The 21003-nt window shown below is 40.0% G+C and overlaps 1 protein-coding gene across 4 annotated transcripts in view; it reads left to right on the top strand.

Annotated features, from left to right (window-relative positions):
* The first annotated feature begins 8648 nt into the window (after nucleotides 1-8648).
* TOX3 (TOX high mobility group box family member 3) overlaps nucleotides 8649-21003 on the top strand; it is a 31237-nt gene continuing 18882 nt past the window's right edge. For 2 of the 4 annotated variants that reach the window (XM_040498010.1, XM_040498012.1), the window contains exons 1-2: nucleotides 8650-9377; nucleotides 13592-13846. In XM_040498010.1, coding sequence (XP_040353944.1) covers nucleotides 9333-9377; nucleotides 13592-13846 — 300 coding nt within the window. In that variant the 5' untranslated portion in view covers nucleotides 8650-9332. Of the gene's footprint in view, nucleotides 9378-13591; nucleotides 13847-21003 lie in introns of all 4 variants that reach the window. The other 2 variants (XM_040498011.1, XM_040498013.1) reach the window with 2 other exon arrangements.

Raw genomic sequence — 21003 nt, 5'->3', positions numbered from 1 at the left:
GTGCTCAGGTGTGGGTTTTGCATCTCTCTCTGCTTCTTCCCTCCAACAAAATCCTTCACAGACCTTCCGATGTAGTACATTTCAAAATGCTTAGACTGGCCCTCAGGGCTCTGCAGAGCCTGGCTGCCGACCATCTCCCCTAGCTTACCTCCCCTTCTCTCAATACCTGGTGCCTCCCTGCAACCAGACTGGTCTCTGCTCTGCTTCTTTGAACGCAGCCTGTGCACACTTTGCAGCCTCGCGCACTCCCTTCTCTCTGCATGGGACGTCCCCTCCTCCTGCCCCCTTCTGTGGTTCCAGACTTGTTCCTCAGGGTGGCCATTCCCTTTTGTTCTTCTTCTGAAAGTACGTATCATTGGTCAGCGTCACTCCCGGACTTAGCCCTTAGGCTGAGAGATGTTTTTGCCCCATCACCCTAACTGGGTTGTCATCCCTTAAAAGCAACAGTCGTATCTCCTACTTCTTGACATCTTTGGAAAGTTAGATATATTCCCCAAACACATCCTACTAGTTGGTATCCAGTAGGTGCTGGGTTCAGTGTCAGTGAGGCTTTTGGGAGAAAGGGGAGAGCTGAGAGAATTACACAAAACGTGTGGCCACTTAACAGCAGGTGCATTACCACTGGCTTCTTTTCATTGGTTGTGTGCTTAAGACCTGTTGGGTCTTTCTTTTCCCATCCTCTCACTATTGGTGATGCTTGCTTGCTGGGCTAGTCTCGAAGATTGCTCCATTTTTGTGAAAAAGAAAACTTGATTTGGGAAGCTTAGTGTCTTCTCCCCTGCTTCTATTTGTTTTTCTGATATTAAACAAGTGCAGTTGGGTTTGAGAGGGTGTTGTGTTTTTTTTTTTTTTTCTTGCCACCTCTAACTAGTCCAGATGGTTATGCAATTTACAGACTCAGATGCATCCAGATCATGAAAATCCAAAGGCCTCCATGTTTGAGTAGAGTCCATATGTTGAGGCATTGTTTTTTCCTTGTGTCCCTGGAACTTGTTGAGAAATCTAAAACCTGTATTCTAGAAGTCTAGAACCTTTTTTCCCTCCTTGGTCCAACTTAGGACGTTTCTGTCTTTCCTTCTGCTCATGAGGGTGGGAGGGGGGCTGATGGTCCCCTCATGGGTGTTTACATTTTCCCGTAAGTGAGGAAGGTAAGAAGAGATTGGAAATAATTGAGCCAAGCATTTATTGCTTTAAACAGAACAGCTTGTGCTACATCAGCATTTCAATAAGATCATCTTCAGATGTATGGAAAGCTTTATTTAAAGAAAATTTTTTTTTCTACATTAGTCCAAGATGAACTAGACTAGTAGTTTTCAAATATTAGCACGTTCTAGAATTCCCGAGAAGCTGGTTAAAAAAAAAAACGCAGAATTTTAGGGCCCCACCGGCTAGAGCTTCTGATACAGTAAACTCTGGGGAATTAGGTAATCTGCATTTTTTTTTAAACAGGCATCTGGTTAATTGGTAGTCCCTAGCACTGCACTTTGAGAAACTCTGACCTAACCTTTGAAGCAAAAATTTCTTAAAAACAGAATATTTTAAATTAGAAAAAAAAAATCAACTGTCAGATTTAATACTCAGATTCTTGGTCCCTTGATGTTAGATTATTGGCTTTCCCTTCTCCGGGCTTTTTGCCTGCAGGCCAGAATCAGCCTTGTCCACTGCAGTGCATTTTCAAACACCAAGGCACCCACCCTTAACACTCCAACCTCACCCACCCAGGCCTCTGTGTCTTTTTGATAAAAGGACTAGTGCATCATCTAGAACGAAGCTTTTTTTTTTTTTTTCAAGCTAAGTGTCTCTAACGTTTGAAATATTAATTTTATTAGAATATATGATTCTTCCCTTCACCCTTTCTTTCCAATAGGTGTGGTTTGTGCAGGAACATTTGGTGATGGATGCTTGGTTTCTCCTTTTTTGCTTGAATTTCAAGTGCTTATCTGGTGCCCTGCTTGGCTTGGAGAACAGTTCTGCGTACCAGCATTTCACATCTAGAAATAAACTTATTTGCTCATGCATTCAACACAGATTTGTTGAACACTTACTATTTATCAAACTCTCCTTGGTACTGGGACATCAGCGTAAACAGTAGACAACACGTACTTATCCTCATTAAATTTACATTCTAGGTTGGGGGGGGCGGAGAAGACAGTAAATATGTTACGCTGAAAAGCATCATGAGAACAATCAAGGCAGGGAAGGGGACTAGAAAGTACTGGAGGAGAAAGAGGGCTGCAAAGAAATCTTAGAGGGTAGTCAGAAGATGACCTTTGAGAAAAGACTCAAGAGGGAAGTGAGGCTCAGTGGTTCAGTCAGTTGAGAGTCCGACTTGATTTTGGCTCAGGTCACGATCTCAAGGTTCAAAAGTTTGAGCCCCATGTTGGGCTCTGCCTTGGGCTCTGCACGGGCAGCAAGGAGCCTGCTTGGGATCCTCTCTCTCCCTCTGTCTCTCTCTGCCCCTCCCCTGCTCACATGCTTGGGAGCTCGTGTGCGCGCGCTCTCTCTCTCTCTCTCTCTCTCTCTCAAAATAAATAAACATTTTAAAAAGAGAGAGAGAGAAGGAAGTGAGCAAGAGCCTTGAGGGCATTGCAAGGAAAGAGCCAGTACAAAGGCCCTGAGGTAGGAATGTGTCTGGGGTATTGGAGCAACAACAGGGAAGCCAGCAGGGTTAGAGGAGGAGAGGCAAGGGGGAGAACATTGGCCAAGGGTCAGAGAAGAAATGGGGGGTCATTATGAGGTCTTGGCTTCTTCTCTGAGGGAATAGGAAGCCATTGGAAAGTTCTACGCAGAGGAGGGGTATGACCTGATTAGGTTTTCAAGGTCTGTCTTTGGTTCTGTGCTGAGAATAGACTGGTGGACATTGTGGTAGGACCAGCGAGACTTGCCAGGAGGGGGAGCATTGACCCCAGGAGGGGATGGGTGGCTTGAGCCTGGGTGAATCCAGTTGAGAGAGTGACCAGCGGTCAGTTGTGTGTGTAACTGGAAAGAGGAGCTAACAGAATCTCTGATGATTTGATGGCGGAAGGAGAAAGAGTGGATTCAAAGATGATTTTTGGCCTGAGTCCCTGGAACTGAGTCATCTCCCCATCAAAGGAGATGGGGAAGGCTGTGGGTGGAGCAGGTTTGGGGAGAAGATGAGGAATTCAGTTTTGTGCATGTGATTGGGATGCCTATTGAGATCCACATGCAAATGTAGGCAGTTGGGTATGTGAGTCTGGTGCTCAGGAGATAATTATCTAGGAGTTTTTAGCATATGGAAAGGCAAATAATATTTTTGAAAGTTTATTTTCTTGCAAAAATCTTGCTTTATATTTGAACCTATTAATATATATATGTGAATTTATATATGTGTGTGTATAATTATACATATACGTGAACATAATCCTCTCTTTGTGTATACATAATTAGCGGACTTGTGTGTGTGTGTGTGTGTGTGTGTGTGTGTGTGTACTCTCCTGCTAATTACACATCTTAGTCCATTGTTTGCAGTTTCTGTTTCCAGACTGCTGTTGAACCCGTAGCCTTTGGTATGGACTGTCTGTATTCACTACGTCGTTGTTCGTTCATGATGTGGTGTGCCAGATCCACCCCTGATAATCTCCAGTATTTATTGTCACTTGCCATATCTGGCTTGTGTTCCCTCTTTGGGGCTCTATATCTCGAAACAGATTCCCACTGCCAGAGATGGTTAAACCTTGATTGTCTTTGGTAAGTTCTTTTCCACGGGGTAGCAAACAGAGCCTTTGAGAGTGTGCGAACTTTGAGGCACTGCCTTCTCATCATGTGACCGTACTTTGGCGCACTTGGTCCGTGATGGCGCAGTTCATCTGTGTAAGCAACTTGACAGATGTCCTTACTGAGGCATCAAATTGGATGGTGTCTGCTAACAAATCTAATGGGAACAAAGAAAAGAGAAATCGAAGGATTATCTTTTTTTTTAAGGATTAAATTGGTGCCATTTAGCTGTTTGATACCCTGTAGTTAATGCAGCTTTATTAGAAGCCTACACAATTCTTCACATGGGTGTCAAAATAATTTTAGTGAAAATCATGTTGTGTGGACTGATCAAGCCGAAGTATCCGTCTTGTGATTACAGACGGGTTTTGTCTGGGCTGCTCTACTTTCTTCCAAGCCTTTTGCTGGACAAGCGAGAATTAACAATCTCCATTAATTTACTTTGGCACTTCACACGGGTAGACAGGCCATGAACACGATGGTCTTTAATAAATTTTTTTAGAAATCCCGCAATGCTCCTTTTTAATTGATGTCCTTCACAAATTGTATTTGCCGAAGCTATAATTATTCATCAAGCCGCAAAAGCAAATCTACCTCCAGGTACAATGAAGATGTGCTTTTGTGAAATTATTAAGATACAGAAGTTTGACATGCAGAGTAATTCCGTCCTGCTTTATAATTATATCTTTGGGGATTATATCTTTGGGGATCACATCTATTAGAGCCTATCAAAGTGGAAAGGACCGATCATCACCAGTGTACTTCATAAATGCCCCTGCCTCGCAGTGACCATTCCCCCAATGTGTAAGCTCTTTGAAACACTTGGAATTGGTCTGTTTCTTAAGAAAGAAGCATTAAGGAATGTTTTTACGTGCTCTCCGTCGTAGGTAACTCTGTTTCACCTGACGTTCCTTCAGTTGATTTGAAATATTTTGTTTTGACTCCTGAAATCACGGTAAATAATCTTAATGTGGCTGAACTGGGGGATCTTCAAAGGAACATCAGTGGAGAGCTACCACCTAGAAAACTTGGAAGTCGGCCAAATTACGAAAGCCCAGAATGAGTAATTTAGAAATTCTTATTTAGGTGATTCATAAAAGGCGTAAACTTTACCATGGTGCAAAATGAGGATGTTAGCTTCTTGTAGGAAGTATTTGGGAAAGTAAAAGAATATTGTCAATAAGGGGTTTGGAACAAGGTTTCCCAAAGTGTTCCCGCAGACTGTTGTGGGGGAAACCAAAAGAGGTGTCCCATGGCAAATATGGGGGGAAAGGGGAGGTTTGCTATCTCCCACTCAAAGAAAACTGTGAGCTGCATCCAGGTAGGAACTTTGTCATCTTTCTCACCGTTTTGTTGCCAGAGCCTAACGCAGTGCCTTGCACACAGTAGGCACATAAATAAGTGTTTGCTGTGAATGAATGAGCTGCAGGACTTCTTGGAACGTTTGCCTGGTGTAGTGGGCACAGGGACTCATAAAAGAGGGGCAGTAGTCTGCAGCCTTTCTCAAACTTATGGGCTTTGCAACTCTGCAACTCTTTTCTTTAAAAAAAATTTTTTTTAAATGTTTATTTTTGAGAGACAGAACACAAGCAGGGGAGGGACAGAGAGAGAGGGAGACACAGAATCCAAAGCAGGTTCCAGGCTCCAAGCTGTCAGCACAGAGCCCGACACAGGGCTCGAACCCACGAACTGTGAGATCATGACCTGAGCTGAAGTCAGAGGCTTAACCGACTGAGCCACCCAGGCGCCCCTGCAACTCTTTTCTTAAGGAGCATTCTGCTAGACTTAGGTACCTGGAAACACCTCCTGGGAGACTGTAGCCTTGAGTGAGAGGATAAAAACCAAGTTCTAACATTGAATTCATCGCTGAGTGAAATATTCAAGGTTCCGTGCCTATTGAAATGTTAAGAGGGGTACCAGACTCCAGTATTTACCTCTGTGATTTGGGGCATGGACCCCTTGAAGCCTCAGTCTATTTATCTATAAAATAGGGATAATTTCCTTTTTTCTAACTTGTTCTTGGGAAAATAAATTACATTTAGTCCTGCTTGGGAGAGTTAAATGAAATAATGTATGTAGAAGGCCTCTCAGGGTAATTAGAATGTGATCAACCTTTCTCCCCCTCCCTCTCTCTTCAGCAAGTGTTGGAGTGCTTCTAATATGCCTGGCATTGGTGCCAGTTTGTGGGGAGACAGCAGTGAACACAGTGAAGGCCCTTTCCCTCATGGACCTAGGGATTTTTTTGTAATATATTCTGTTTACCGATGTCACTGTCTCTTCGAACGTAAAGTAAATTTAATTGTACACAATTCAGTTAAAGCTAATTGTTCTGAGGTCATTATATTAGAGATCTGCCCCCAAAGGATCACTTTTTCTCTCAGAATCAGATCTGTTCTTACACAAAATGAGTAAAGCAGGATTCATAGGTCACATTTTAAAATAAAGCAAATTAAATTAAGCTAGTGTTACCAGATAAGGTAAATCAAATGGAAAGTGGCATTCCTGTCATCCTGATCAATTTAACGATGCTGTAGGGTGGCCAAATTTAGCAAGTAAAAATACACAATATAGCAGGGTATAGTTGAATCACAGATAGAGAATACTTTTTTTTAGTATAAGTATATCCCAAATTGTGCATGGGACATACTTACACTTTGAAAGTCGTGTATTTGAAAGCCAAATTTAACTGGACAGCCTGTATTTTATCCAGCCACCCTACCACGCTCAAGCAGGGACCCAGCCACCTGTGCAAGAGAAAGACCCTTCCCTGCACAAGTCAGTATCTGAGGCCATATTTGTAGGGGAGATACGTTACCCCCAGTGGAACAGCAACCCTTGCTTCTATTTGAAATGATTTATAACTGTTCCCGCCCAATGGCCAAGTGTTTCCAAATTAAAAGCCATTAATTAAGGCCTGCTATAGATACAAAAGATATGCAAGGAGTGCTTTGTAATTCCAGCTCAGTACTTCAGGTGAGAGCTTTTCAAATTACGTGGACCACTGGAGCCACCTGCTTGACTAAACGCAGCGCGGCCGTCGCGTGGCTCGTCAGCACACCGCGGTGCCAGCGTCGTTCCTGATTTTTCTCATTTCTCCAGGGCAAATACTAATTAATGGATACAATTCACAGCTGATTAGCTGTAGTTTCTTCAGTAATTACATTCGCATACTAACTGTTCAGAAGAGGATTTCTAACCCAGTTCTTATTTTACTCTAAGCTTAATTTGTTTTTTGAATTGTTTAGGCCCTTAGTTTAATAGCCATTTTATTTTTCTTTGTTGTTTTAGGTGCTATTAGGTAATAAGTGAGTTTAATCTTAAAAAAATACTCTCTGATAATGAGCTGCTTTCCTTAAATGGATTTCTAATTCCCCAACAACACGTACATTTAAATAACGTTAAAGCTGGGTGGCAGGCTTTGGGCCGCTTGCGGGAGGCATGGAATGAGTGCCTGGAAGGCACATGGTGACCGAAGTCCTCATAAACATCCAAAAAGAATAGTCAGAACGGAGGCCCCGAGATTTAATTCTAGGATCATTAATTCATCAAAAATTCCCAGACAGAAACCTGTGCTTTTGCTTGCATGCATTTAATGTCGTAGGAAAAGGGGGGGAAATGTGTCTGTGTATGTGGGCGGGAGGTGCAGGTGCGTGCGCACCCGCCCACGCAGGTACCTTTTTTCATTTTAAAATTATTTTAAAACCGTTTTATTGAGATATGATGGGCATACCACAAGCGGTACCTATATAACGTATATGCACCTTGATGGGTTTGGACATAAGTATGTGTTGGTGAAACCATCCCCACACGTTTTGGATATCCCGTGCCTTCAGAGAAACTAGGTAAAGGTCTCTCTTAAGTGCTAACAAATACATCTTTCAGAAATCCTTATAAAGATGTTTATCCAAATGAATCTGAAGCTCATTGCGTGAGTATGTATTTAGGAGTCGTTTTACAGGGTGGGATTTTGCTTCCGGAGACCACAACAGCACTCTGGAACCATTAGAGCCTTCTGTGTAAATCCTGCTTAGTGCTTGGATCCCTGACATGATAAAGTGTAGCATGTCAGTTGGGCTTCTGTGCACGAATCCTACAGGTTCAGAGTCAGGGGCCGAGAGCCCCCTAGAAATAAGTGTTGGTGGGTTTACTACGAGGAGAATTATGTGGATCTTCCATATCTATGTGTCTATATTTATTCTCTACATTTATCTATCTGTGTATCTGTATTTCTTTTCTCTCTCTCTCCCTCTCTCCTTGGGGAAGTTATGCCTTTTACTTAATTTTTTAAATGTTTTGTAAAGTCTATTTATTTTGAGAGAGAGAGCAGGGAAGGAGCAGAGAGAAGGAAAGCCAGAATCCCAAGCAGGCTCTGCACTGTCAACATAGAGCCCCACGCGGGGCTCGAACTCACAAACTGTGAGATCATGCTCTGAGCTGAGATCAGGAGTCAGACATTTAACTGATTGAGCCACCCAGGCTCCCTGCCTCTTAGTTTAAATAATTGATAGCTCTATTTACATGAGAGAATGGATGTATACATTTCACCCTTTGCAGACCAAACCTTTATGTTACTTGATGCACTGAAGGAAAGAAACAGTACACGTTACAAAAAGAAGGGCATTCTTTTACCACTTCATAAAATCGTGAAAATAATATAGCCCCAGATAATTATGCTCACAGAGCCTTTCCATATTGCCAGACTGATAACAGAATGTTTAAAGCAACAAAACGCGCCTCCTTATACCATCTGAACCTGAAAATACATTTCTGGCAAAATCCCAGTTTTACATTTTGATAACAGGTCTCTAGCAGTAAAGAGCTTACGTCTGAAATGCTGATACAGTCTTATTTGTGATGGTATGAATGGGCTATTGTGTTAGGGAATTAAATAAAAATTGCTGTGTTCATAGGATTCCGTTTATATTTTAAACCTCTTTGCACTTAATGTTACATCGAGAGATTAAATATCACTGTTTTCAACAGCTCTGATGGATACAGATATCGTTTTCAACTCTGTTTGGAGATTTGAAAAATATTCTTTAGTCTTATTATTTATTTATATTCATGCCACACCCCATTCGCTAGAAAATAGAATTTGAGTCCTGGGAATTGGATTCTATTCCCTTTAATTCACATCTTAACCTACTCACACTCGTGACATCTGTTCTTGAAAAGTGAGCTATGAAATCTCAACATGCTGTAAAAATGTGTCAAGGTGGTTTTCTTGGAAACTTTTCCTTCTCCTCTCTCACAAATGCCAGTTCAGTAAACAACACCCACTAGTGACCGGGCGGCCAGAGGTTCGTCATGGTCTCCCTTCGCTGTTAGTCTTGGTGAGAATCAACCCCGTTTCCCAGAATTCTCAAGTTAGCTTGACTCTCTGCTTTATTTTCTGAGGGAAGCAGCCGGACTACATGTAGCACAAAACCTGTCACGGTTCACATTTGGTCTGAGTGAAACTACTCTTTTAATTCATGACACTAGCATTCTTTACAAATCCCATCTGAGTTTTAAGCACACCACCGGGATTCTTGATCTGTCTGCATATTAACGTAAAACAATCTGTTTTCTTTCAGTTTGGAAACAACAATAACTACATGAACATGGCTGAGGCCAACAGTGCTTTCTTTGCAGCCAGTGAGGTAGGTGTCTGTCTTCATGCGTCCGTTCACGTTTCGTGTGTTATTTGGATCATTTAAAAGGCTGGAAGGGAAAAGCAGAGTATCAAATTTATCTCTCTTATGTGGTGCAAGGTAACGACTCTGAAGGAGAAAAACCTTTTGGAAAAGAAAATGACCTGACAAGACTGTCACTTATCCGGAGGCTGTTAGGAACGTTAGTAATTCACACACATCTCTTGATGAAAAGAAATGTACATGCCAACAAAAGTAAATATGTAAGACAGCACATAAAATCTGTCTCTCCAAATTGGCATCTAAGCAAATAAGTGGTTATTTTGAAAACTAGGGGGTGGAAGAGACTTTTAATAGAAAGTATTTCAATTCCACAAAGCTCTGGGGATAATTTCATTAAGTTGCCATGGTTTGGGAAATGATGTGGGGGAATATAGTATTATAGTTTCTTGGGTCTTCAGTGGGAGTGATGTGAAGGGAGTGTTTCGTTTTCTTGTTAGATTCCCATGGACCATTACAGTACCTGGCACATAGTAGGTGTTCAATCAATACAGAGAGATGGAATGAGTGAAAGGGCACGCTCCAGGACTTGGTCATAGCAGGGAAGACTGGATGATGGCTCTGGGTTTGTCTACAGCTTTACTGGTACAAATGGAAAAAACAAACAAACAAACAAACAAACAAACATCTTCTTGTTGCTGTTTTTACTGCATTCCCTACTCACTGACCTAGGGCTGCTGTCTGAGCTCATTGGCCTGCCCTTCCAGAAAAACCTCCATCTTGATTAGAGCAAGAAAACGGTTTCCTCACAAGTGGCAAACGGTGAGATCTAAGATGCTAGAACAAGAACAAGCAGGTGAAATTGGTCCAAATGGAACATTCCCTCTTGTGGTCCCCGTAATAAAAAGTCTTCATTTTCCAACTACGTTCACATATAGGAAACCGAACTAGCCTGACCCCAGAGGATGGAAATCATAATGGCTTTGTAAATGATCTTGGTACAGGGAAGCAAGTGGTATGAAAGAAATGAAGTTTGCAAAATTATTAGAGAAAAATGGGGAAGCGAGGATTAAGGGTATTCCTAGATTAATCATTTCTGCAGTGGCCATCATCTGTCTAACCAAGAAGACCGCCTACATAAGGGATATTGTCTGGCACTAGCTGCTGTGTTGTTTGTGATAATGAACACAAACCCCATCTGTAAGGACAACATGATGTTTCATTCTGTAGGATTTTTTCCCTACATTTGAATCAAACATTGATGAAAGCTCTACTGCCAGCAGCTGTTCAGAGACAATTTAATTCCAGCTGTGATAATTCACCGTGTCAGACATTGGCTGTTATATGTTGATACAACAGTTCTCCAGATTTGCATTTTTATCAAAAGGAACAAATGTTTTGAACATTTCAGTACAGATGGTATTTAACCATGTACATACTATTTTAACATGTTCAAGGTAAACACTGAAAAGCCAGTATCCGTAAAAAGTAATCACTATAGACTCCGAACGACTAACCTGATAGCGGTCAGATGGCGGAGTCACAAAAGTCAGTGTCTTTTTTGTTGGTACTGGTGCCAGACGTGGTTATTTTTATAATCTCAGATTTTTCCGGTGTTTGGGGTTACTCTTTTCTCTAAGGAATGCTTAACTTTACCTCTCTTTTAAAAGTGGTTTAACATTTTAGCATTTTCTTGGTGATTTATTATAATGTCACTTTATTAGGTTATGCTACAGCAATATACTCAATTCTAACTTAAAATTAATTTGTTTTTGAAAAAATTATACCATAGGGACACATTATTCGTAAGACACCTCTCTGTTCCTTAACGAAAATAAAAGTGAAAGCCTCCTTAATTTTGACCGCCTAGCATAAGACGTGCTTTATGTTAGAGTTTTTAAGAGCTAATCTTACGCCATGATTTCACTGTACATCTTGAACAAAAAATAAAGCCCAAGTAAATGTTAATGCGCCACGTTACAGCATGTGCCTAATTTCCCGATCATTGCGTTAAAAGTAAATTTATTTGGTTTTTTAACATTTTAATGAGTGCAAACTAATTCAGGAAGACTTTAGGTTTGAATGCTGTGAAGTCGAAATTGTGCCTGAAACCAATTCCCTTCACATAGATATTGCCCTGTAGATAACGCCACAGGGACTGGGATACTCTGGGTTGGAAATTCACACATTTGCTTTATGTTTTCTGTCTGTGTCATGATTACCCTGACCATTTTTAAAGTACTTTAAATATTTATTGAAATAATATTTCAAGTGTTAATTACAGTGGTAATGAAAACAGCCAAATGCCACATATCAAGAATGAGTGTTTATCCGTATTGTTAATGTGATATGTTAGATTTCATTAAGCAGTAATGGGGTAGCAAATGAGTCACAAATTACAGTTGCATCTGTTACTAGACCACATTAGTGCCAAAATAACGGCAAATGCAGCCATAGGGTTACGTTCATTAGCCAACCACGTTTGTGGCCAATCCATCCCTTTGTGTTTGGGAACTCGGGGCACCACAGTAAGAAATTGACGTCTTTTGGGGGGTTAATATTAGAATAAATATGTCAGAGAATCTAATACTTCATTCTAGCTTTCAGAGATGTTTTTGTGCTATAATGTTTTTGCATATACCGAATCTGCTGAGAACCTCAAGGTGTTCACCTGTCCCACCGTAGACTCCCATAGCTTGTGACCTCTTTATTTCTGGTGAGATACAATTAACAGTGGACAGGTTGTATATGCACAGAATGTTTTTTTTTTTTTCCCCTTCAGTTTGTTTCTATTTTCTCTCAAGTGGTTATTATGTATCATCATTGATAGTTCGAAGAATGATGGTTTTCCATTCTTTTTTTTTTTTTAATTTTTTTTTTTCAACTTTTATTTATTTTTGGGACAGAGAGAGACAGAGCATGAACGGGGGAGGGGCAGAGAGAGAGGGAGACACGGAATCGGAAACAGGCTCCAGGCTCTGAGCCATCAGCCCAGAGCCCGACGCGGGGCTCGAACTCACGGACCGCGAGATCGTGACCTGGCTGAAGTCGGACGCTTAACCGACTGCGCCACCCAGGCGCCCTGGTTTTCCATTCTTAATTAGTTCTCTTAACCGATTACAGCAGATCCAAATTAACTTGCACCGGTTAATTCTTCAAAAAATGGTACTAATAGTGAACTATAACTTTGATCCTCTGAGCTAGAAAGAATATCTGACCCCTTCACCCTACCCAAAAGAATACCCTAGACCTTGACTACTGCCCCCCGCCCCCCCACCAATCTAAGTTCTATTTTAAGAAAAGTGGTTGGTGTAATAGAACATGGAAGCCCTCATTTACATCAAAAGGCCCCGTTTTAAAACACCGTCTTTAAGGATCTAAGGTCCTTATTTACTTAGGTCTTGAGAGATAACACTTGCTTAAGTAAACGAGCCAGTACAGTTAGTACATGTATATCAGTGTATCTCTGTGCTCATTCTATAGATAGTCTTCCAGACTTGAAGACTCCTAAAAATGTTCTGATAGATACACATTAAAATCATCATAAAAGCGAATAAGTCCCCCTTATTATTTTAACTCTCCTTTTTATTTTATTTAAAATAAAAGCACTGGGACCTTTTAATATATGCTCTGATAATCCTTATGTAAAATTTTGTATTCTGAACTGTAACAATTTCCATAGAAGCGTTCTCGGCACTTGGGAATATACCCATAAGGAACTTTAAAAAGCAAACCACCAATTTCATATTACTTGTTTGATATGTTGTGGCAGAAAGTAAACATGTGTAATGTTCACTCCTGGATTAATGTTGTGTGTGTGCACCACAAAATCGTCAGCATTTTATGAAGCATGTGGATAATGTAAGCGGTTTGAGCTGTTTCGCTAACATATCAATAAAGTGGCAATTTGTTATATAGCCAAATCTAATGTCTCTGATGCTCCAACTAACAACAAAGACAGATGTTGCTAATTAAGTACGCATTAAAAAACTGTTAATACTGATACTCCATTAAAACCATATGATAATGAGACTTAAATCTTTAATCAGACTGATCAGCAAAACTTTATATATGGAAATCTGTGTTTAAGATGTTTTCATTTGAGAAATAAATATTTGGCCTAGCTATGCCGTGTTTTCATGCAAAATCTTTCTTCTTCCCTCCAAGGAGAAATAAGATATAGGAATAGAATATGAAGATGTCTGTGTTTTGTTTCCTTTTAGCAGACATTCCATACGCCAAGCCTCGGGGATGAGGAGTTTGAAATCCCCCCTATCACGCCTCCTCCAGAATCAGACCCTGCCCTGGGCATGCCCGATGTTCTTCTACCCTTTCAAGGCCTCAGCGATCCGTTGCCTTCCCAGGGAAGTGAATTCACACCCCAGTTTCCCCCTCAAAGCCTGGATCTTCCTTCCATAACAATCTCAAGAAATCTCGTGGAACAAGATGGCGTGCTTCATAGCAGTGGGTTGCATATGGTAGGCACTACATTTATTGCTTGAAAGTGTTTTTTTTTTTTTAATCATTGCACTTCTCATGGTAAAGACCAGGAGTCTATGTTCTGAAACGTGCTCCGCCTATCTACTGATGGGCGTGAGGACTGTTCTTCCTAGTGCCATTTCAGTGCAGGGACAAGAGGGTTATGGGTTGGTTCATGATCACCTAAAGGAGGATGACCCAGCAAGATCCTTCCGATTTGAAATGATTTTCAACAAGTCTGATTCGTTGGCTTGGAATTAGCCAATCTTCCCTTGGCTTTGGTTTACCACAGAGATGTCCTCGAGTTAGAAGTTTGCCCAGGAGAGATTTGAGAAATGGAGGCCCTTATCTGGTGCCGAGGTCTTTTGCATTTGTTGGATTGTGACATGATGTTTATTATGGTACATGTTCTGTTCCTACCTCAAATGAAATCTCAAACTGTGATACGGAGAAAGGGAAGAAGAATAATTTCTTATAACCAGCAGAGGAAAATATAGAGTGAGTTATTGTGTGAAATATACCTAATTGTGTTATTTATTGTCATAAACACGGAATAAGGCACTCCAGAGAGCCAAGATCACTAATGCAATAATTTTGGTTCCATTTTTCTTAGTGTGCAATTATAGTTAGCAATCGCCAGAGTAAATCTGCTTAAGTATTTTAAACTCTTCTGCTGGGATTTTTTTTTTTTTTTCCCCATCATAGTGTATAATACATTTGTGTCGATCTAGGTGAGGTACTAAGCAGACATTTTAAAACAAGATTAATAGTTTATAGGGCTTTTTTTTTTTAACCCTGATAAAATGAAACAGATGTGTTGGTATAACAAAAAACAAATCCTATTGCTTGTTTACATATTTCTCTGCACGTTAGGACCACGCCAATGATGTTTATTGGTTTCATTGTTAATTCCCCAGATAACAACAGATGATTGCAAAGTATGTAGTAGATTAGCGCTGTGAAGATTCCGCGTGCTCTCTGAAATGTAAGATTGCTTTCCCAAATAGGATTGATGCAACAGAATTTTCTTTTGCCTGTGATCTCTTGTGTTTGAGCTGAACATCGGGTTTTTAGTTTTCCTTTTTTGTCAGAAAAGAAGCAGCAAGCAGTCAGGAAGTGGTCATTAAGTATTCATAAATGTTCCTCACCCTCACAAATAATTGTTTCCTGTGGACTTCCTTACGTTTTTGTCCCTTTGACACTGGAATGGAGGGTTCTTGTCCTCTGTTCCTCTACAGTCAGGCTTGCAGTGCGGTGCCTGGAAAGTCATAAAAATAAAAAAGGGTGTTTAGTCACCAAGGGAGTTTACCAGGGCTCACCATTATTCATAGATGCTCAGCAAGGCCGATGGAAGTTGCAGAAATAGTTAAAAGACCATATAATGCGTGCTAAAATGTGTATTTTATTAAATTGGTAAATATTTATTAATAATATAAGAATCTGCCTTTGAATTAAACATCTGATGAATTACCTTGCCTTAAAGCTATAAAACTGTTATTGCTGCTATAAAAAAGTGTAAAGGAGGCATTTTGACTATGAAATTTCATTTCATGGTCAATTGAATTTACTATATTGGAAAGAACTAAAGATGGAATCATAAAATAATTATGATATTCACATACACTTAAAGAACAATGCTTTCACGGACTGGCCTTGGGAGAGAGGACTCAATTTTTAATGCTTCTTTTGTAATGTATTGCTAATCACTAAAGCAGTTGAATTATTTCATTGATTTTTAAGGGTATAAGTACTTTAGCTAAGTGCATGCTGTTGTCATGGTATTTACATGGACCTCATCACATTTATTGGTGCCTTTCTGAAGTTTCGCTGAACCTGAGTGATATTTATTTTGGCTTGAAACAAACTAATCTTGTTGAAAATTCTAGCAGAATTTCACCTTGAAGAAATGTCATGGGATTTTAAATCACAAATGTTGGAAAAAATAAAATGTACTTGGACAGAATTATGATGAATACAACGTGTCGTTGGCTTTGTTCTGTGTACTACCTGACATGTTCACCTATAAACTTGAATTCAGAATCGCCAGAGGCATGGTTAAAAATAGGCTATGTCAAGGTTCTTCTATATCTCCCTCCGGGTACCGAGTTGGCTGGCTACATCATAATACTCCACAGCAGCTCCTCAGAGATTTCCCTTCGGAAGGTCACCAGAAAAATAATAAATAATACTTTATACATCATGCATTCGGCTTCCCAGTGTGCAGTGGATATTTCATACCTTATGCAAGTAAGAAGTTTTATTATCCAAATGAATATGGCTGTCTGTTAAGGTTTGCTGTGGTGAATTAAGACTCTCATAGAAGAAGAAAAGCCAGCTTGTTTATGTTGTATCGAACCAGCTTTTCTTCAGAGCTTCATTGGTTTTCCTTTAGAAAGACTTGACAGTTTTGTCACATTACTGATTAGCTGCATTTTTGTTGGCAACAAGCACGACGTGTTTATCTTCCTTAAATTTATGCCATCATATTTAAAAACAGAAAGCAGGAACAAAAAGGAGGGATTAAAAAGAGCCCAATGATTAGCATTCACATTTCAAAATATGCAAATAATGCCCTCGTAGTCAGAAGCAAATTGTTGAAAAATTGAATGTCGATGCGTTTGTGAGTTCAAAGAACAACCTTGATTTGCTTGTGGCGGATGTGTATATTTTCAAACAGGATGTGGTCGGCAAGTCAAAGCCAGCAGTGTATTTTGGTTAGAAAAATCTTTACCTCTAAGCATTATTGTCAGTTCAGATGATCATCTGGAAATTATTTTAATCTACAAAAGATTGCAATTCTAAAAATCTACAACGTGCGCTCCAAAGGGTTGGCTGGTTTTTTTTTTTTTTTTTAACACCTCTCTATAATCTGCCCAGCCTGCTGAGTAGCATTGACATCAGTAGTACATCAATTTCAGAAAGTGGATTATTTTTACTAGACAGCTATTGTGACATATTGGGTCAGTCATAAATGAAAGATATTCATGCAAGCATGCAATACTTGTAATGAAGTCTCACTCTGACCTTCTGTATGATTGATTCTGTAATTTAGTTTTCTCAGGCAGTGCCTGAAATGAAATGAAATCATGTTGAACAAGTTTTGAATACCCACAGTGCACCAGGAGAAGAAAAATCTGCAGCCCTAGAGGCTTGAGAGAGAGCAGCTGAACGATTTATCTCTGTGCTATTATAGCCTTTGCCAGCGTTCAACATTTCTTTTTTTTTTTTTTTTTTTTTTCTTATTTGGCTTAAGTACTTAATTCTGCAGGTAGCTGTAAATGGGAAAATAAAATGCTGTTCAGATTTAAAATGACAGGACAGGAGTATGTGCAGGGGACTGATAAAATATCTTGAATAGAACTGACCTTTCATGTAGCTGAAAGTTACTGGGGGATTCATCCTCATAATTACCATATAGATTATTTTTATTTCTTTCCTGCAATGAAACATTTCAGAGAGCAGTAGTGCTGATTGAATGAAAATTGAACTTGTTAACATTCTTTTCAGCTTAGCCTGTTGTACATAACAGAAGGTTAGCTTTGATGAATTTCAGAATTCTCTTTGATATCCAAGAAACAGACAGTAAAATAATTGTCTCTGGTCTGATATTTTGTATGCCCCCCAAAAGAGAATTTATAAAACACACTGATAATTCACATACTTTTTCTTCATACATTATATTTCATGTTTAGAGGACTGACATTTTCAGTTTGATATTGCTTTGGATTTCATTGTGATACCACATGTTTATAGAAAACGCTACTCTGGTCGCTCTGGTAATATCAAACGTAGCGTGAGGGACCAGAAGAGGATGGAAGTAAGGGAGGTGTATTTGAGTACGGGAGTCTCTGTACCTAGTAAGGAAAAAGAAAAAGAGAGATAAACGTCCTATGGAAGAAACGCATGCCCAGAAGAAAATTAAAAGCTTTTAAAATATTCATAAGACTCTGAGGTCACACTCTATACACAGATGCCACTTTTGACCAGAGAAATGGGAATATAGCAAAATAGCACATCTAAAATTACCAGGCTTATTTTCCAAGTTTTACTTTTTCACGCCATCATTTGTTGTGGCTCCAGTTTCGAAGGTGAATTATTTTTGTTTTTACGAAATGACTTTCATGCCGTTTTTATACTTTAAAAAAATCTTACATTTAGAGAAATAGACTTTCAATTAATACATTGTTTTAGCAATGTTGCCTAATGTGTTACAGATAAAGCAGTTATTTCATGGGTCATTAATGTGTTTAATGCGTGGAACGTTCTATTAAAACAAGCCCTTATTATTGTTATGAACATGCTCATTGCCATTGTCAATAGGGTCTGCAGAGTTGCATTCCACAGGATTGCCTTGTAGCCACTGGAGGGACCAACAGTCTCTCATACAAATTGAATGATGACTTCGTTTAGATTTATTTTTGGTCAAGTGATGGTCAAAAAGCATTCTTATTCTAAGTTAACACTGGAAAAGGCACAGCTTACCTAAGCAAAACACTCGCTTTGAGTGGAACTAATTCAAGTCCAGATTGTATAATTGAAACGGTGTGAACCTTTAACAGATATTTGCTTAGACCTACTAAGTGCCATATATTGTTCTTAACCGTTAGAGACTAGACTGATTACGCTATTTATAAAGTTGTTTTCTTGGCTACCAGTGTCTGTTCCATGTAATACAAAAATCACAGAGTCTGATGACTATTTTACAGATGTTTGTCATCCAAAGTCACTTTCCAAAAAAATTTTTTTAAATGTTTTTATTTATTTTTGAGACAGAGAGAGAGAGAGAGAGAGAGAGAGAGAGAGAGAGACCGAACACAAGCAGGGGAGGAGCAGAGAGAGAGGGAGACCCAGACTCTGAAGCAGGCTCCCGGCTCTGAGCTGTCAGCACAGAGCCCGATGCAGGGCTTGAACCCACAAACCGTGAGATCATGAGCTGAGCCGAAGTCAGTGCTTAACCGAATAGGCCACCCAGGCAGGTGTCCCCAAAGTCACTTTTAATTTAGCTGTTACTACACCTTGGCAATTGTCTGCCAAAAATGCACAGGCCACAGACATTTTTTATGGGCTGCCTTTCTTTGTCGAGCAAATAGCCTTGTACCATACACCGCTTAAAATAAATATTCTTTGTTCTTCTTGGCCTGTAAATACTCACTGACCCTGAACATACGAGTGCTGTCTTTAAGGTCAAGTTAACGTTAGGCTCATCTATTAAAAGAGGAGCGTGTTCCAAACTTTTCCGCTAAACCTGCTTAGCTTGTGTGCAGTATGACACATGGTCACGTGTTTGATTTATAACATGCAAGAAAAAGCATCGTTAGAAAGTTATACTGTGATTTATTTCTCCCTATCTTGGTTTTAGCATGTCTAATCTATAGCTACCAACTATACTGTGGTATTGCCAGTAACTCCCAGTGGGTCAGGGACAGTAGAGACACCATTTTCCATCCCTCAGATTCCCAAATAAAACTGGCTTGAGGACTCCAGTGTTTTTTCAGAGGGATGGGTGTTACTTTCCATGCCACTGCCCCATCCTTTTATTCATGGCACCTGTCGCCCTTTGACACGGTTTCCGTTGCTTGTTCACATCCTGTCCCCTCCTCTTGCCTGTGTGAAGTGGGCAGAACAGGGTCTGGGCTGGAATACAATTCCAGGCTCTCAGTAAATGTTTTATTCGTCGAATATATATGCACGAATGAGAGAACGGCGAAGGAATACGTATTTGCTGTGAAGAGAATACCTTGACCACTAAATAAAAAAGTGGAGGAGGGGGGTTTAAAGTTCCAAACAGCTGTGAACACGGAATCCCCCTTTAAACTTTCCATTTAGACCCGAATAAAATAAGCAGGGAGCTGACTCCTTGGTAAAACAAAGGAGTTACAGGGTATATTGCTGAAATACCATTAAGTGTTTTATGGTAAACTCTTGGAAATTTTGTTTTGCTAAGAAACTATTAATTAGCTCTCGGGAAGACTGTGTTTCACAAAACACTCATGTGTAGGTATGTTTGATTACAACCCTGAGAGTAGCTATTAAGTAAAAATTATCTATTTTGGTGAGGTTCAAGTTTGTGGTATTGAAGGTCTGTAATTATCATTGGTATGCATTTGTCACACCTGTGTTTGTTTCAGGGTTCACTGGGGTTCGGAATATACTAGCTTTGCACGGCAGCTGCCTGCTGTTCACTTGGAAACAAAGTTTTAACATTGCAATAGACGTAACTTAAGTAATGGAGCATAAAATTACCGGGCCTTAATTTCATATTTGTACTTCTCTGATCTTTATTAATATGAAGCAGTTTTTATTACTGATAATTGTTTAATTGCTCCGTTTCTCAAGAAATATTGATTGAAAAAAAAAAACACCACAGTGAAAAATGTTATTTAGTCACACTCGCTAATATATTTGGGTTATTTGCTTCTTAATTAGATGCTATCCTCTCTTATGAAACCCTAACATTGGATCGTTACAGAGAATATTTATTTGCATAGAAGGTGCGTATCAGATGTTTCAAAGTCCTTTATGATAAAATCAACCCAGACAGAAGTCAGCACCACTGTCGTGAGTAAAAGGAAATAAAACAGAGTAATAATGTGTGGTTTTAAAAATAAGGAATCAGTTTGAAAGCCTCTATCTTCCATTTGCACAAGAAACCAAAACCCAACGCTTGAGGATGTGTAATTACATAGTACTGAGCGGGCAGCAAGAGATAGTATAATAAATACCAGGGGTGAGACGGAAAAGAGTCCCTGTTCAGGCACCAAGATGTCATAGAGGCCCAGACCCTTGCTCCAGACCTGATAGAATGAGCGAAGACAGATTTTAATATGTAGAGGAGGGAGAGTTTTGTTGGCTGAGAAAGTCTGAACAAACCGCTCATTTCCCGCCCCCACACCCCCACCCAGAATCCCCACATATCTTTATATGAAGTATGGCGGGGGGGTTGGGGCGGGCGGTAATATCCCGTTGTGATTCATACAGGGAGGACATTTTTCACCTTGCCAGCCTCCTTCAATCTTGATTAAGTCTAGGAGAAAGTCTCGGTTTGGGACTAATAAGTCTTTCACCCCTCTTTTATCTTTCTAAATAAGAGAAAGCAAGGCTCACAGCCTTAGGCAGGCCCCATACCTTGACCGTAAAGGTGTTGTTTCCTTTCCTT

The sequence above is a fragment of the Herpailurus yagouaroundi genome, unplaced genomic scaffold, assembly GCF_014898765.1.
Source record: "Herpailurus yagouaroundi ecotype Mexico unplaced genomic scaffold, PumYag 190, whole genome shotgun sequence".
NCBI classification, from domain to species: Eukaryota; Metazoa; Chordata; class Mammalia; order Carnivora; family Felidae; genus Herpailurus; species Herpailurus yagouaroundi.
Note: the sequence above shows the minus strand (reverse complement) of the source record. Positions and strands in the feature narration are given on the sequence as shown.